Source organism: Meira miltonrushii (assembly GCF_003144205.1).
Source record: "Meira miltonrushii strain MCA 3882 unplaced genomic scaffold FA14scaffold_3, whole genome shotgun sequence".
In the NCBI taxonomy this organism is placed as follows: Eukaryota; Fungi; Basidiomycota; class Exobasidiomycetes; order Exobasidiales; family Brachybasidiaceae; genus Meira; species Meira miltonrushii.
In genome coordinates, this window is record NW_020289945.1 from 1,903,436 (window position 1) to 1,920,611 (window position 17,176).

General features: G+C 43.4%; 7 protein-coding genes across 7 annotated transcripts; 4 read left to right on the plus strand and 3 right to left on the minus strand.

Annotated features, from left to right (window-relative positions):
• The first annotated feature begins 402 nt into the window (after positions 1-402).
• Positions 403-1,236, plus strand: FA14DRAFT_185418 (uncharacterized protein). The gene is made up of 2 exons (XM_025501455.1): positions 403-671; positions 742-1,236. Exons 1-2 carry the CDS (start codon positions 420-422, stop codon positions 1,057-1,059), a joined length of 570 nt encoding a protein of 189 aa, XP_025354243.1. The 5' UTR covers positions 403-419; the 3' UTR covers positions 1,060-1,236.
• On the minus strand, positions 1,165-2,897 carry FA14DRAFT_148042 (batten's disease protein Cln3; the record flags this gene model as incomplete). Its single annotated transcript, XM_025497364.1, has 2 exons — positions 1,165-2,091; positions 2,188-2,897. 2 exons carry the CDS (start codon positions 2,895-2,897, stop codon positions 1,365-1,367), a joined length of 1,437 nt encoding a protein of 478 aa, XP_025354244.1. The 3' UTR covers positions 1,165-1,364.
• Positions 2,898-5,314: 2,417 nt separating this feature from the next.
• FA14DRAFT_165130 (glycoside hydrolase/deacetylase) lies at positions 5,315-6,712 on the plus strand (the record flags this gene model as incomplete). Its single annotated transcript, XM_025499937.1, has 1 exon — positions 5,315-6,712. The coding sequence occupies one exon, from the start codon at positions 5,315-5,317 to the stop codon at positions 6,710-6,712; it is 1,398 nt and encodes a 465-aa protein (XP_025354245.1).
• Positions 6,713-7,826: 1,114 nt separating this feature from the next.
• Positions 7,827-9,348, plus strand: FA14DRAFT_161553 (GroES-like protein). Its single transcript, XM_025499170.1, has one exon. It carries the CDS (start codon positions 8,160-8,162, stop codon positions 9,315-9,317), a length of 1,158 nt encoding a protein of 385 aa, XP_025354246.1. The 5' UTR covers positions 7,827-8,159; the 3' UTR covers positions 9,318-9,348.
• Positions 9,349-9,462: 114 nt separating this feature from the next.
• Positions 9,463-10,377, minus strand: FA14DRAFT_124767 (putative thiamine biosynthetic enzyme; the record flags this gene model as incomplete). The annotated part of the gene is made up of 1 exon (XM_025496661.1): positions 9,463-10,377. One exon carries the CDS (start codon positions 10,375-10,377, stop codon positions 9,463-9,465), a length of 915 nt encoding a protein of 304 aa, XP_025354247.1.
• A 1,614-nt stretch (positions 10,378-11,991) lies between these two features.
• FA14DRAFT_124033 (putative GOT1-membrane protein required for ER to Golgi transport) lies at positions 11,992-12,621 on the plus strand (the record flags this gene model as incomplete). Its single annotated transcript, XM_025496620.1, has 4 exons — positions 11,992-12,013; positions 12,090-12,360; positions 12,433-12,514; positions 12,580-12,621. The coding sequence occupies 4 exons, from the start codon at positions 11,992-11,994 to the stop codon at positions 12,619-12,621; spliced, it is 417 nt and encodes a 138-aa protein (XP_025354248.1).
• Positions 12,622-12,976: 355 nt separating this feature from the next.
• FA14DRAFT_180584 (uncharacterized protein) lies at positions 12,977-16,045 on the minus strand (the record flags this gene model as incomplete). Its single annotated transcript, XM_025501017.1, has 2 exons — positions 12,977-15,568; positions 15,650-16,045. The coding sequence occupies 2 exons, from the start codon at positions 16,043-16,045 to the stop codon at positions 12,977-12,979; spliced, it is 2,988 nt and encodes a 995-aa protein (XP_025354249.1).
• Positions 16,046-17,176: the final 1,131 nt, after the last annotated feature.

Below are 17,176 nucleotides of genomic sequence, written 5' to 3' on the forward strand. Positions count from 1 at the left end.
CTTAAGAAAAATGACGGCCCGTTAGGAGTGGCCAAGGTGAAATGAAGCGGTCTCCGGTTTCTCTCCTTTATATAGACAAGACTTCAGATACGCCACCAATAATAAAACGGGGTAATTGATTCCTCCTTTTCTTGCATGCCATATTTAACGGAGGCCGAAAAATTATTATATGAAGCGGTGACCGTCTCATACTACTGTCAAAGAGTACATTAACCCTCTTGCGCCCTCTGTGAAATTGAGTGAAAGAAAGAAATGAATGGAAAAGGAGAGAAATATGTACATTCTTTGCTTTGTTGGCAAGTTGTCTATAAAAAGGTCATTTGATTCCTGAATGATAGTCTCCTTCCCTCCTTTTGCATACAAACAAAAACTTGATTTCTTATCACCATCATCATCATCATCATCAAATACTCAAAAAAATGCGTCTCAACGTCGCTTTCATCTTATTGGCCGGTTTGACCTTGGTTGTCGCTCAAGATAACCACTCATCTTCCGGCTCTGCTCAAGCAAGCGCTTCTGCAAGTGGTGCTGGTGATGCTAGCGCCATGATTGCAAGCTTGCCAAAATGCTTCACAGAATGTGCTACCAAGTCTGCTACTTCTGCTACTGTCGGATGTACAGGATTGACTGATATCGGTTGCGTTTGCTCAAAGCCAGCATTCATCAACGCAGTGAGTATTTAGGTTCTGTGTAGAATATCATCATTTCACTGACTCACTTTTCTCCCTCCCTCTTCAACAGACAATGGTTTGCATTACCTCTTCCGGTGGAAATGAATGTGGTCAATTGGCTCAAAACCGTACAGCATTGGCACAAGGCCAAGAAGTCTTCACAAGCCTTTGCAAAGCAGCAGGTGCAGCATCTAATAGCAGCTCAAGCGGTATGGCAGGTATGACAGGTATGACCAACGGAACCTCCAGTACTGCAGGTGGTGCTTCAGGTACCTCTTCTTCAGGTAGTACTCCAGCCGCTGGTCACAACGGTGCTGTTATGCAACAAGTTGCTACCGGTTCAATCGTCTTGACCGCTCTCTTGGCCGGTGCAGCCACTTTGTTGTAATCAACAGATACGTCATACCAATACAAAAACATGTCTAATAATGTTTATGTTTCAACGCTTTCCCAATATTCCCTTCCCCCTTTCTCCATCTTTATTCAATCATCCCCCGTAACTCATGTCCAAACCTTATATATCCATCTCTCCTGCTCTCCCAATATTACGATTATGACTTAAGCCATTGCCTTGCTTTGAGTGTGTGTTCTCAAAGAAGTGTCACTGCATACCTCCATCAAAAGTTCGTCAAGTGCAATGTCATTCAACGCGACAATGAGAGTAGTATACAAATTTTACAGACAAGCAACCAACTACACTTGCTTACACAAATCCCTTCCACGTTGTACTTGTGCATCACACAAAGCAAGCTCTAACGGCATAGAGAATAATGCAGCTGCCATGATTCCCATCGTATCGCCAACACCCACACATCCGATCCTAAATTCGTGTTCTTGTGCACGACGTGCTTCACTTGCTTCTGTTTCTTGTTCATCGTGACCGTTTTGCTCATGTCCCTGACCATTTTGTCGTGATGGTACAATTCTTTCTGCCTTTGAACCTTTGTTATCCGTTCCAATTTGATAGAATACACTGACATATGCACTTCCACCTGCGAGACCTTCTACGCAAACCAGAACGATGGATAATGGACTTGCAATACTTGCACGGAACCAAGCATAGATGCTTTCGGTAGTCAAGATGATCAATAGCAAGCCTTGCAAAATCGCTGGTACCCAGAGGTATCTTTTCGGAATGGCTGGCATGCGGAAGATTGAGATTGAGGAACGTGAGAGAAAGACGAACGTTTGGTATGTCAACTGATAGAAAGGATAATAATCCTTCAGCTTTTTGATCACCAGTGAAAGTAGAGGGTGATTTGAGCGTGTCGGAAGCGGGTAAAGTAGAGTTGGTGCGACGCCTTGATTGATGGTATACTCGAAAAAATACACCATTACCAACGGAACGATGTAAACAAACAACATTGGCTTGATAAGTTCGATCTTGTCTCTCAGAGATAGTGCCGCAGACTTTGATGGGCTCCCTTTGCCAGATTCTTGATCGACAATCTCGCCAAAGGATGAAGCGTGAGGGGAGATGGCTAGTGGAACACTTGCCGTTGCCTCATCCCTGGACGCTCTTCCGGTAGTCCTTGCATTGTCAGAGCTTTCAGACTCTTCTTCCCCTTCCGAATCATCCCCAACATCAAATGCTTCAGCTTGTAGAGGCTCATATGATCCTTTAGCATCCTCTTCCGCATCATCGACAGCTTGAACGGAGGTTAGAATGACAGCATAGGTGAACCCCATTCCAACGGGCAAAAAGCTTAGAGAGAGCAGCCCTTCCGTCACACCCAAAGGTCTGACGATCCACCATGCTGAAGCACCAACAAGACCTGCTGCTCCAGTCCCGCTGGAAAACCAACCAACGGCTCTTCCTGCTCCTGTTCGACTAAATCTTGTACTTAATTGCAAAAATGTTAATTCTCCCAATCCCGACGAAAACGATGCCAAAGCGATTCCGGCTAAACGAGTATAAAGTGAAGGTAAAAGAGCAATCACCAAAAGACCAACAAAGCTCATCGAAACGCAACTCCAAATTCTACGTGTATAACGTACCGTTCCTTTTAAGACATAAGGCCAAATCGCTTTAGCGATCAAAGCGGGAAAAATGTTAAAGAAAGCGACTAAACCAGTTGGTGTTCCTTTTGGTATTAGCTCCAAAGCTGCAGTTAGGATTACCACATAAATTGCATTATTAATCGTTCCGAACAAGAAGAACGCGATGGATTGTCGTGTGATCGGGTGCGATAAAGAGTTGAAGCTTCTCTGAATACGTTGCTTCATACCACCTCTTGCTTCCCTTGTTGTGCTTCCGTTCGTTCTCTGGTGAATTTGCTCTTGTATCTCATGATCCGATTGCCCATCTTCGCTTGATCTGGAAATCGTTTGCATGGCAATCTCTCCGTTTCGATCACCTGCTGAAACCATGCATGCGTTCCGATTGATAGATATAGACTGCCAATTCTCACACAAAGATTGGCGTCCAAATCAAAGATGGATAAATAATCTTTCGTATGTCATAAGAAGAAGTGGGGTCGTTAGAGATTGTTCTGATTGTGATGATCAATGTTGATGTATTGGAGAAAGGCGTATGGAGAGTAAAGATGATGTGCATACATCGGCTCATTGCCAAACACGGGCTTTTCTGCCCCACGCACGCAGCGCATCTTACACTCACGCGTTAGGCTGAGGGGGAAACACGCCAAATACTGGAGGAGCATTGACACTCAGGAACAGAACAACACCGGAATGGGAATGAGGACAAAGATCACATCGATAACATACAATAAAGATCATATTAGAGCGTTCGATCTCTTGATCTTAAGTCAAAGGTCTAGTAAAGAGGAGCTGGTCCAATAATATTTATCAGACTAAAGGTTCCTCTATTTCGGTAATTGGACCACTTACCCTGCTCCTATGTTTGAGAATGAGCCTTGACAGAACATAGACCGTTAACGTCCAACCAAATGATTGCGATTGGTGCCATGTCTACCACGATGACTAGAATGAGGCTTTTTCACACCCTTTGGTTTTCTGTCTGGTGGGTCGTCAGGATAAGGATCATCCGGGACAGGACCATAAGTTGGAGTACTTTGAACGAGTAATGCAAGGGACATGATTACCATCAAGGCAATCAAAATGAAAGTAGGAATGGATGCTTTCATCTTCACAGAAGGAGTTGGTGTGAAATGGAAAGAGAGTGGTGTCGTTTCAGCCCATATTTATACCTTTTAGCTGCCAGTAGAGTACTGTAAATGATGCTACGCTTCCGAAAAATGCTCATAGCCACACAAGCAAAAAGACAACCCGAGCCCACTGCATTCATTATACGCAAAGGTGCTACGCCTTATTGTGTATGCAATCATAACCTCATACATACGAAGTTGAGCGAGGCTCAAGCTGTGTTTGCACAGTTTAGTCATGAGTAAAAGTGTACCGAGATCATAATCTGGAATTTTCAGCGATCGATAGATCCTTTGATGTGTTGTATTGATAATGATGGCACCGTATAGCCTCTCTCAAAGGCTCAGCGGTACAGTGAGCATATTGAATTGATTGGACGTGATGTTAACCAATTGAAGAACTGTCGTCGGCTTTTAATTCCGAATGCATGCTCTCCAATGCAAACCCCTGTATGTATGCAACACAGCAGAAAATACTGATGCCCCCCTGAATTGTAGCATTGTTATGAAAGCCAAGCTCTATTACGCCACATTAAATGCTAAAAGGGGCAAGAGGGGGCTGGAGTGGCTTTTATTGTAAGCCTCACAGACATAATAGCATTTCTTTAATCGCCGTACACAAGAAATGGCTTTTGTTTCAAAACAATATACCTCAAATCATGTATGTTCTTGCGCTAAATTTAAGTTAGTTGATGTGATTCATCATTCAATCCCTATTTCGTTTCATGCGGTTATATTGCCTTCTTGTTCAGAGTGGGGACCCATTCCTGATCGAGGTGCATGATCATTTGGGATGCATTTATGAAGACTGAAAGTGTGCTTTTAATAGTCGCACTTTTAGATCAAATTTTGTTGCAATTGTTGCAATAAATAGAAACCAAAAACGCCCTAAATTTGCATGCATACAATTTTCATAATGGTTCATACAAAATACGCGTTTCAATCCGACGGTAAAGCGCACACACACAGAGAATACCGTCGGTAAGGGAGTAAAATTGTATATGCGCTTAATCGAACAAGGGGAAAGACGCGATTAGAGGCACTTTAACAGTTAATTGACGCGTTGATCTTTTCGAAACGATCAATAGCAAAAAGGTTTTGGATGTGTCGTATGCATTGCAGTATACTGAAAATATGCCCATTACCCTTTCAGAAAAAAAATCTTCGAGAATGGTGCATCCTCACCATTATCACTTTAGCGAGGCGCTTTGACAGAAAGGTAAACGCCGTATTTGCATAACAAAAAGAGTAACAAAAGGAACAAATTGAACTGTCAAATCAAGTTATACCGAGATATAAGATAGATTTCGGCCTATCTTATTTCCATCATCATCAATCCCCCCCTTTCTTCTTTGTCTCAACGCGATCAAAGTTTGATCCCGTCTATTGACCTCCCCACGAAATATATCTATCACCTGTCGAAAGAGTTGCTAGACGCATCCCTTTACGTTCACGGACCCTCACAAAGGACAACACATACACACATTACCACAAATCATTCACACAAAACATTCAATCATGCACTTCACATCCATTACCGCTGCAGCAGCAATTGCATTGGCACTGGTTGCCGGTGATGCAAACGCACATATGGGCAAAGGTGTTCCTCATAACTTCAAGGTCAGAGAAGTCATCAAGCCAGGCAGTGGTATCATGACTGCTGCCAAGCGTGCTGCAACTGCCGCCGCTGCTGCACCTTCAATCACAAACGAACAATCAGAAGAGCAACTCAAGAGCCAAACAGAAGAATGTGAAGCATACAATTACCCTGGTATCTCAGACATCAAAGCAAACTTCCCAACCGTTTGGCAAACAGCTGAATTGGTTCAAGGTGACACACAAGCATCACAAGTTTGGGATTCCATCCAAAAGAGTGGAATCATTCCAGCAGATGTCAAACAAAAAGGTACAGGCGGTAAGGGTGATTTCTCATCAGTTACACCAACCTACCCTGCTTCTGATCCTGACTGTTGGTACGAATACCACAAATGTGTTACACCTAAACATAAAGGTTTGAATCCTGACATTTGGCAATGCCCTGAACCTGAAACCTGGGGTTTAACGTTCGATGACGGACCGAACTGCACCCACAACAAATTTTACGATTTCCTCAAGGAGAACAACCAAAAAGCAACTCTTTTCTATATTGGATCCAACTTACTCGATTGGCCTGCACAAGGTCAACGTGGTTTGTCTGACGGTCATCATATCTGTGTTCATACCTGGTCCCATCAGTACATGACCCAATTGACCAACGATCAAGTGTTTGCAGAATTATACTACACCGGAAAGGCAATCAAGGATATTCTCGGTATCACTGCTCGTTGCTGGCGTCCACCATATGGTGACGTTGACGATCGTGTTCGTGCAATCGCTCAAGGTTTGGGTATGAGTACAAACGTTTGGAGTGACGATACGGAAGATTGGCAAATTCAACCACAAGGTACATTGCCAACATCAGCAATCGTTCAGAACTACAACTCAATCATCAATCAAAACTATGATACTCACGGTAACATCGTTTTGACCCATGAAATCAATGCTGATACGATGAACGAAATGATGCAAATGTACCCAACGATCAAGAAGCATTTCAAGAACATCGTTCCAATCACAGCATGCATGAACGAAACCAACCCATACCCAGAAAGTATCACTTTCCCAAACTTTGCTGATTATACCGCAGGAAAGATTTCACCTGCCAATATTCCTGATATGAACAACTTCAAGATTTCTTCTGCTACTTACAGTCCTCTTGCCGTTGCCACTCAAACAGGTTCGACCGTTGGCAGTAACGGTCAATTATCCACTGGACCAAAGAAGACATCCGGTGCAAGCCCAACGGCTGCATTGAACAACTGGACTGCAGTTTCTTGTGGTATCTTTGCCATTCTTGGATTCCTTTTGGTTGCTTAAAGGGTGCTGTTTACGAACAATTTTAATGCTATCTATTCCCTGTATAATTTGCACGCGAAACATACATGTATACACCACATACCTCAACATGAGAACATCTTCTCTCTCTGTATGTCCTTCACTTCTTTAGTTCAATATCAATATTGATTCATTACCAATCTTTTCTGTTCGTCGAGATTGACTTGTTAGGTAAGCACATGATGCACATGCGAACGTTCTCTATTCAAAATCTATTAAGTTTGATCGGAGAATTAACAAGCGTGTACGATGGACGATGCTCTGAATTCACTGCCAGCATCTCGGTCAAAAAAGGCACAAGGTGGGAATAAGAGATGAGGACATAGCAAAGCCCTCGATAAGGAACAAAGCTTCTTCGTTCATTTTACCCCGCAAAGAGCAACAGCATTTGCTTTTTTCAGTCTGTAACAGATATTGCGTGGCGTTCTGTGCAGTGCACTTGTCACACAAGGATCTTTGTTCACAATCGCAAACGTTGGACAGAGTTGCAAAAGGATTCGAAAGTCCCGTTCAAGTCGTTTTACCCGATAAAGATTTCATTTTTGCATTAAAGTGCAGGTAAACAAAATGGTAGAAAATTAGCAGAAGAATCTGCGAAAAGTTTATATCCTGCTTCCTCCAATGCAACCGGTATCTTGATTGCTAGTTCAGGTCACGGTCTGGCTTTCCATACTCTTGCCAATGTTGCAAACCAAGTATTTTGGACATTATTCAAAGTGACGATTTTTAATCGTAGCCTACTCGATCTTTCTTTCGTCTTCTCTTCACTCCTTTTTCCGATATCCCGTTATATAATCAATCTGTGCACATGATACAATACACACAATGAATGTCAAGAATGAGAAAAATGTCCGAATGGTTTGACGTAGAAAAGGTACACACTCATTGGTTGTTTGTTGGTAGAATGAATGCGTTCGGGAATCTCTTGCCACTAAAGCGTGTGTGTGCAGTATGATTTCGGTCATCCCTCCCTCTTCAGCCCTAAAGGTGTTGTTCTATGCTCCGATATTATAAAAAATGATCAGAGTTTACCGAAAACAGTGTTAAAGTGCCAAATAACACTTTATAATGTACGCATATTATTTTAAAGTTGCATACCACGGAGCCATTTACGCGAGAGCACAATTTCAGTCTTCCGAGCTGAAAATCCTCACACCCGCGGAAGCGTGGGGGTGGGGTACATGACCACTTGATTAAATTTCGAAAATGCATATATTCTTCTACACAATCAAAGTAAGACCGGCAAACGACAACAAGGAACGAGGTCCGACAGTGGAAATGGTGATGATATTCGGTCAAGTCAAAATCATAAAATCTTAAATTGGTCCTTGCTTCATCTCCTTCATCTTTCTCCAATCTTTTTCATAATTTCATCCTTCATCGTACCTATCGTCGTACGACACTTGTCCCTATCCTAAACATATTCAATATGGCACCCGTTGCTGCTGCTCCTGCAGTCGTTGCTGCTCAACAGCTCTCCCTCAAGGAAAACCTTACCTTGATGGCCACTCATGAATCCAAGTTGGAACTAGTCAAGAGTCAAGCACAAATGCCAGGTCCTGGACAAGCATTAGTTCATGTTCGTGCAACAGGTGTTTGTGGATCTGACGTTCATTTCTGGAAACATGCAGGTTTAGGTCCTTGGAAGATCACTGACAAGACAGCACTCGGACACGAATCAGGAGGTATTGTGATCGCAGTCGGAGAAGGTGTCGTTAACGTCAAACCCGGCGATCGTGTTGCAATTGAACCTGGAGTTCCATGTGGAAAGGCAACCTGCAACTTCTGCTTGACAGGTCAATATAACCTTTGTCCTTCAGTTGACTTCTATAGTGTTCCTCCAGCTGATGGTACACTGAGAAGATATCATTTGCACCCTGCCGGTTGGTTACACAAAGTTCCCGAAACAATGTCTTATGCTGAAATTGCACTTTTGGAACCTCTTTCGGTTTGCTTGCACGCAACCGCTCAAGCTCAATTACGTCTCGGTCAACCATGCTTGATCACAGGTGCAGGACCAATTGGTGTTGTTCAATTGATGTGTGCAAACGCCTCAGGTTGTTCTCCAATCGTTATCACCGATCTTTCACAAGAACGTCTAGACTTTGCTAAGACAGTCGTACCAGAAGTGATTCCATTCAAGATCGATTTGAGCAAGACCGAACAAGAAACTGCTCGTGAAATCGTTGCAACGTTCACAAAAGCCTGCTCCGGTGTTGGAGGTACAGGATTGAATGGAGAAGTTATGCCTGCCGTCACGATGGAATGCACTGGTGTCGAAAGTAGTATCGCAACTGCCGGTTATGCAACCCAACCTAGTGGTTTGGTGTTTGTGATCGGTGTTGGTTCTTCTTTCCTGAAAAACTTCCCCTTCATGCACTTTTCCACAAACGAAATCACACTCAAGTTCTTGTTCAGATACCGTGATACATGGCCAAGAGCAATTCGTTTGGTCTCTGCTGGAAAGATTGATGTCAAGAAGATCGTCACAGCTCAATTCCCATTGGAACGTGCTAAAGAAGCTGTTGAACATGCTGCCGACCGCACCAAATTCTCTGTCAAGACACTCATTGTCGATGAAGAATAAATCATTCGTTCACCAATGTTCCTTTCCCTGTATTCATTAAACTCTCATGTCTCACTCTCAATGCACATAATGACTAATAAATCATATTCTCTCTCTCTTTCGTCTGAGGCATAAAATGTACATGTGTTATGAAAATGATAGAAGCTCAAGCACGCAAGCCCTTGACTTCACCTTCTTCGTGGTCAAGGTTGTCGTACAACTTGACGGCATCCAAGGCAGCCTTGACACCTGAAGCCAACATTCCACCGAAGCTTGCACCCATTCTTGGATGACCATCAGCTTCACTGAGTTCCATTCCACCACAGATCAAACCAGGAACGACTTCACGTGTGTTGTTAACGATCAAACCCTCACTTTGTTCCATATCCAATGGGTTCATATCCCCCAATTTGATCAAACCTGCACTTTCCAAACGTTTTACAGCAAAAGCACCGAAAGGACCATCATGACCGCAGAAAGAGCAAATGACTGGTGCAGTGATTGTTTGTGGGTCCATGCAAGATTGCAAACCGTGTGCCATTGTGACGAGAGTGTAATTTGTAACGACTCCGTTTACACGTTGAACGCCTTGAGCGTCTTTTTTGATGATCAAATCTTCTGCACAAGTTGCGTTAAAGAGCTTGACGTTTGGCAATTCCAAAATTTTACTTAAAATTGTTGAAGTGAACAAAGCTGCATGTTTGACTACAACATGAGTACCTTCATCTTCGTATGGGATCTTTAATTCGTCCAATAAATTATGAGCAGGTTTACGAACAACCATTGCGCTCATCAATTGACCGCCTAACCAACAACCGCCACCGGGTGCAACGGAAGCTTCCAAGATTGTGATACGCAAATCAGGTCTTTGTTTTGCCAAAGTGTATGCACAAGACAAACCAGCCGAACCTGCACCCAAAATCACAACATCACTCACGGCAGCGTTCATCATATCTTCATAATAACGTGAAGTCATTGCACGTGAAGTAACGCTTTCTTTAATTTCGGCAAATTGATATTGACCATTCCAATCTTCTTTTGGTTCTTTGCCTTGTTTGATTTCGTAATGTTGACGTGGCATTGTGAAAACATTTTCACGTTGAGTTGCTGCTTGCTTTGCTTTAATCTCTGCAGGAGAAGGGATTGAGCTAGCAGCAGGAGCTGTGTTGATGAAAGATGCTGTTGGTGGAACCATTTTTGTTTGTGTGAGTATGGGTAGAAAAAACTTAAAGTTGAGGAACTGAGAGAAGAATGGGAAGTTGAATTTGATCACATTTATATATTCTTATTTCTGCCAGCGAACAATACAAAAGTCTGAGCACTGTTAATTGCAATTATAGAGATAATGTGCCTGAATTGTTCTTTCTTCTCGGACTAGCCGTTGGAGGAGGAGTGGTACGTGCGATTATGGCCGATCAATGGGTATGAAGCCAGTGCGAATCCCAACTTTTAACGGAAAACACTACGCAAAAACAAGACCCTGACTGACAGGGGTGAGAATAGGCAGTGTTCTGGTTGCGATCTGATTGGCTATTTGAAGATAAACGGTGCCGTCCATGTACGCCAAATGTCTTTTGACCCACACATGCATTTGATCAGATGGCCGTTATCATACATTATGAAGTGTCTCCGTTCGATTGTGCACGGACTAAAAAGTGATTTGATTTGATAAGTATAATGCAATTTTCACTTTTAGCCATACCATTTCCAGCACTTTAGAGTTCGGAAAACCCTTTGTTCAAGGGAGAAGGAGCAGGGTCACATAATATGCCGATAAAATGAAGCTAAACAGATCTGAAAGTCAAAAAACAAGAGAAAAGAAGGAACCAATGAAGAATGAGGATTAAGCTCATAAAGCGTTTGACTGTTTTTATGCTTCTGTGCATAATGTCAGACGCACATGTCCCCCAAAAGAATGCTATCAGTTGTGGCGTGGCGTACATACACTCAAGCACGTCTTGTGCCTTTATATTATTATTTTACACGCTAATAGCAACACACACGTTTATCACCTGCACAAGAAAAAGTTAAATTGAAATTCATATTCATACCGATAAGGTACTCCCGAGAAATCGGATTAAAGTGGCCGAATAAAATAGACTACACTCGGAATTCTATTCATGCCCCTTCCGATCAGTTACCAAATCATCTCCCAACATAATTAGATAGATCATATCATACTCAATAGATGGTGATGTAGTCGTCTATCTGCTTATATAAGTTGGTATATTCTATAACTCATTAGTGCTTCTAGCTTCCTCTTTTTAAGCTTCAGCGTCTCTTCTTCTTATAACTTATTCCACTCCATTGAAATCGTCCTCAACCTCTTAGAGGAGGGCTGTCTGAAGCTTTGCACCTTCGTAGTAAAGATGATACTCATATAAAGCAACAATAATTGGACTCCCTCTTTCATCAGGTCAAAGGTCATGAGCATCTGACTTCACGCGCCTCTCGCACGTGTTTGTCGCTCAGCATCTTAAAGAGGAAGCGTGGAAGCCAGCCATTGGAATACGCGTTTGAGAGAGAGGTTGTCGTGTGTTGTGCTGTGTATGTGTTGTGTGCGTGTGAATGTATGCGGTGCAAGAGAGTCGATACGCATTGTCCTTTTTCAGAATTCGTTCGTTCCTCTTTCGGGATCATTGTGATAAACATAGCTTCTTGCCTCTAAACACACGACACAATCCCTCAATCAATCATGTGGCTAACAGATCAGCAAAGTATGTGATAGGGCTCCTTGAATGTGGACCGGATATCAGACAACTGACGCTTAATCTCCTCTTTTCCCCCACATAGAAATCGGTGCCGGTTTGGTATCATTCGGAGCATTCTTTTTGTTCCTAGGGATCATCCTATTCTTTGATGGACCTCTATTAGCATTAGGAAATGTCTTGTTCACAAGCGGGATAACGTTATTGATCGGACCACAAAAAACCTTCTACTTTTTTGCACGTAAACAAAAGATACGCGGTACAATTTGTTTCTTTTTGGGAATGTTGATGGTTTTTGCAAGATGGACAATTTTGGGTATGATTGTTGAAGTGATTGGTTTCATTAATTTGTTCGGGTACGTATTATGCATTAATGCTGTTAGGCAACACGTCACTCACCAGCCCATTCCTCTCCTCTCCTCTTCCAGCGACTTCTTCCCTGTTATCCTAAACTTCTTACGTCAACTACCCTTCATCGGACAGCTGCTCAACGCACCGGGTGTCAGTGCAGTAAGTATCTCTATGCTCCAGCATCCGATCGATTCACTGACATCCTCCCTTCCCCATCACCACAGGTTGTCGACAAACTTGCAGGGGCAAGACAATCGGCTGTTTAAATTTTGCCCCAAACAAAACGCATTGCAAAACTGTCTTTTGGGAGTGTCAAAAAAAGATTTGCAACAATATATCGTGTGTATGTGTACAAATAGATTATTTATATCAAAACGAGGATTAAAATTTTGCTTGCTTCTCTATCAAACTCAAAAAAACGCAATTTTTCAACACAGTGCAAGATTTGCATTACATTATACGAAAACATGGTGATGAATATTAAAAACAAGTTGAAGAAAGTCAAAAAAAGAGAAACATGCACGAGAAAAAACAATCTTGCTTTGAAATATATAAAAGGGAAAACACCAACGAGACAGTGTGTGTCTCTTGGTGCAAAAATCTGGGGTATATGACAACCAATCACGACAATTGTTGCCAGCCTTCTGCTTTTCGACTTTCTTCATTTGAGCCAGTCTTTTCTGCATCTACATTGGGAGCTTTTGCATTTGTTGTGTTGCCGTTGGTGTGATTATCCAAAAAAGTAGACTTTTCTCGCTTTGGCGTTTGATCTTCATCATCAGTATCACTCGAAACAACATCATCCGCTCCAAAGCTTCCGCGTGCTAAAAGACTACTCCTTCGCACCAATCCTGCCAATCCGCCTACACCGCTCATACTTCGCTTTGCAATCGAATCAGTAGCTCTTCTCTGACTTAACGAAATGTGCGGTGTTGAAGATGGTGTGCGACGACCGGGTGGACTACTCTCTTCTTCGCGTATCACATCAATCGAATTACCACGCTGCCATTGATTTTGCTGCTTTTGACGACGTTGTTCGAGCAAATAATGCTCATCCACTTCTGGTTCATCATTTTGATCATCTTCCTCGCTCATCAGACCAACTCTTGCTTCATTCAGAGGCCTACCTTTTGCTCGTTCAGCAATACTTGCTAACCATGAATTCCTTTCGGCTAACGATTCAAAATCTTCTTTGATTGAATCGGTGATCAGATCGATGCGTGTTTTAGTCGTAGTGTAAGGTGGCAGAGAAGAAGGTGATGTTTCGTCACTAGGTGAAAGGGTGGCTTTGCTATCGCTATTACTCTTTTGACTCGAAGAGCTTGTCCTTCTGGGCGGAGGAGGTCGGATCACTGTCCCGTTGATATCGTGCGGCAAAGGTGCAGTAGACGAACGCTCCAAAAGTCTTTCTCGTTCCATCTTTTCCCTCTCTGCCAAAACATGAGCTGGAATACCGACTTCTGCTTTTCTACTAGTAGGATTCTGTCGCAATCCTCCTACTGTAGGCCCTTCAACACGAACAGAACGACCAAAGCCTGGATAAGTTCCCGAATTAAACGTTGCTGGGAAGACTTCCGTCTTCTTTCTCGGCGGTACGGCTGGTGGTAACATTCCACGTCCGCTAATGCTATCACGAGTCGTCTTACTTCTGCCAAGCGGTCTCTTGTCCAATCCTTCAAGTGCTTTGGTTGTAGACGTCTCAGAAGATGCTCTCACGCTCATACGTGATTCGTGTTCTGCTTTTGCGACTGCATTTTCGACGGCCAATTTGCCTAAACTCTTTTCCAAATCTACACTACGTTCAACATCTCTTCCATGTTGGAAGAATGGATTGTTCCGATCAATCGATGCAGCACTGCGAGCTTGTTCGCTCAATGTACTTTCTTCTTCATTCTCGGAACTTGAAGAGTCATCATCAAGGAATTGAATACGTTGAGCTTCTGAAGTAGTTCTCTTCTTCTTTGTTCGTTTTGAATGAGACGTTGATCGGCTATGACCATCACGTGGAGGCGTACTAGGCTCATTGTGATGATCGAGTGATGTCGTCTTTTGCAGCTCTTCTTGCTCACGCAGCCAGGCCGGCACTCCTGTCTTACTCTTTCCACCATAGCTAGGCTTGGGTGCTATAGGTGCAGGCAATGGGCCAACCCGCCTATCAGGCACATGATCGCTAATCCTAGATGTTGACGTATCACCCTGTCCGCCCGTAAGGCTTGATCCAGAAATGCGTGTGTCCGTAATACTTCTCCTCTTGGATGGTAAAGGAGGAGGTGCAGCCTGTCCGGTCAACAGACGAGGTTTCTCAGCTGGATGACGTGATTGTGTACTTTGCAAAACGGTAAATGTCTTTGGTGGAAGTGCGTCTTGCTTCTTCTTCACTTGACTTCGAGCGTTCAAACCTGCTTGAATCAAAGGTGAAATATGACGAGGAGGCAAAGGAGGTGGCTTGAGCTCATTAAGCGGGCTTAAATCCCGCAAAGAGCGACCTGATACTGATGAACCACCACGTGAAGAGACTGATTGTCCAGATTTGAAAGGATCAATAGCTGCTGAAGGAGGTCTTCCTAGCACTTGCGTTGATGAATCTGCCACAATTGGTGTCGGTTTGACCAATTTTGGTTTGCTCTGCCTGAATGGATTTGGTGCTGGATCAAAACCCATTATCGCTGCTCCTCCCATTGGTGGCATAGATGAAGAAGGTGGCGGCGCAACAGAAATGTGTGGCGTGATCAAATGTGGCGTTTGCGAAGACGGTCTGAATGGATTGATTGGCTTGTGTGAATCATCGGGCACTGGCGGAGGTGCTGTTCCATCATTAGAGTGAACTATACTTATTTCGCTTACCGGCAAGAGAGGTTCTTGCAAGACTGGTTGCCTTTGTTGCATACCAGTAGAGGAGGCCAAAATTGCGTTATGTTCATTCAAACCTGCAGGTGGCGGTACAGATCGTGTATTCCTGTTCAGATGGCCTATCGTTGAGGATGGTGGCATCGAATTACGTTGTGACCGATCTGTTAGTATTGAAGTTTCTCCTAAAGAGTGATCCAGCTCTCCACTTCCATTCTCTGATCGAATTCTTGGCGGATCAGTTTGGGTGAATAATAGGTTTTTGCTTGGAATTTCACCTTGTTGAACCCATGAAGCGAGCCGTAAGAGAGCGTAAAAGTGCCCCGGCAACAACCCCAGGGGAAATCGTTCAAATAGAGACAATATCTGATTCGGGGCAAAAGAAAAAGAAACACAGTCAATGGACAACTCTTTTGCACAGCACTTCAAAGCATATGACAAACTTACCTTTATTTCATCGTGTACCTCTATCCCACATTCTTCCCTCAAAAATCGCAATGCGTCCTGTTCTTCAACATGATCCGGTTCTCCGCTCCTTGCCGGTTTGATGGTCTGTAGCCATTGTGGGTATACATCGTATTCGGAAGACGATAGTGCTGAAAGATCCAAATGTGCAGGTCTTAGATCTTCTGATGCAGTTTGATGCGATCGAGCAGAGGAGGCGGATACCATTCGATTTCTAGCTGACCATTGAGGATTGGCAGAAGAAGAAGCAAGTGCGGATGATGAAGGTGAAGCTCCACCAGTCATTGCTGCCAATGAACCCGAAGATGATCTTTTGTGATGTTGTTGATATTGTGATCTAGAGGGTGCTATTGGCGCTCCTGACCCTATCTCCATCATTGTGATGGATAAACTTGTTTTGCTTTGGGTATACAACGTTTGACACTTGTCATTCAGTACGGCGATTCTTCCTTAAAGAACGAATGAATTTCAATATCTCCGAGAATAGGTTGTCGGGTACGATCGCCAGAATGAATTGCAGTCAATTTTGCTGTGAATGCGGTACACCGGCTTATCAAATCGATGGGTGGTGGTGGTGGAGGCGGACGAATAATATTGCTCGGACCCCTCTTCTTCTCTGAAATCGGACTGAGGTATCGCACAATCACAACGCAAACCCGATAAAGGATATGAAAAAGTTGTGTAAGTGAGGTTCCAAAGAGAGATGGAAAAGATACCGATTACGCGGAGAGCTTGAAATAGATGCGTGTATATTGATTAGCCACTCCTTTCTTTACTTCCTGATTCAAATACTTGCAAGCTTTTTTTCTGGATGAGCTGCTATTGTGACCACAAATCCTTTTCCGTTTAAATGATATGATGGCAATAAAGAGTAAGTCTTCTGGCGTAAGAGGATGTTACGATGATCTAGTGACACACTCCTTTTTTCCTCCATCCTGCATTCACCGCCTTTACCCGTACAGAAAAGGAATGAAAAGTAAGCGTTGGTGCTCTCTGTCTATACGCGCAAACGTGCACGCACACAAGCACACACACACGCACGTACTGCACGCTATGTGCAATAATACACAAATGCGGGTAGCAATTATCCTTTTGAGAGAGAGAGACAAAAAGGCGTAGGCTCGCAGCACTATACCGCGCACAACTGTACTATCATCCCTTTACTGGAAAAAGCCTCGCCTTACGCCATACCGATTTTACTCCGTTCGTCTAAACAGAAGAGAGAGACGCGTTTTTGTTGTTTTTATATTATGCACACCGACGTATGCGTTTGCGCGTATGATGGTCGAGGACATTCGGCCCAAAAAATTTTTTAGGCACTTTATCCTTAAAATCCATTTTTTTACGCGCATGCACGATTTTTCGGTATTAAATTTAAATACAATTTAGATTTTGTATTAAATTTTGCGCGCGCCTGCGCGCGCTGCGCGGTGCGCAGGGCGTTCGTTGAAAGAAGAGGACATGAATCGAGATGAAGCGACCGGATTCGGCGCGTGTCAGTGAAAGTAT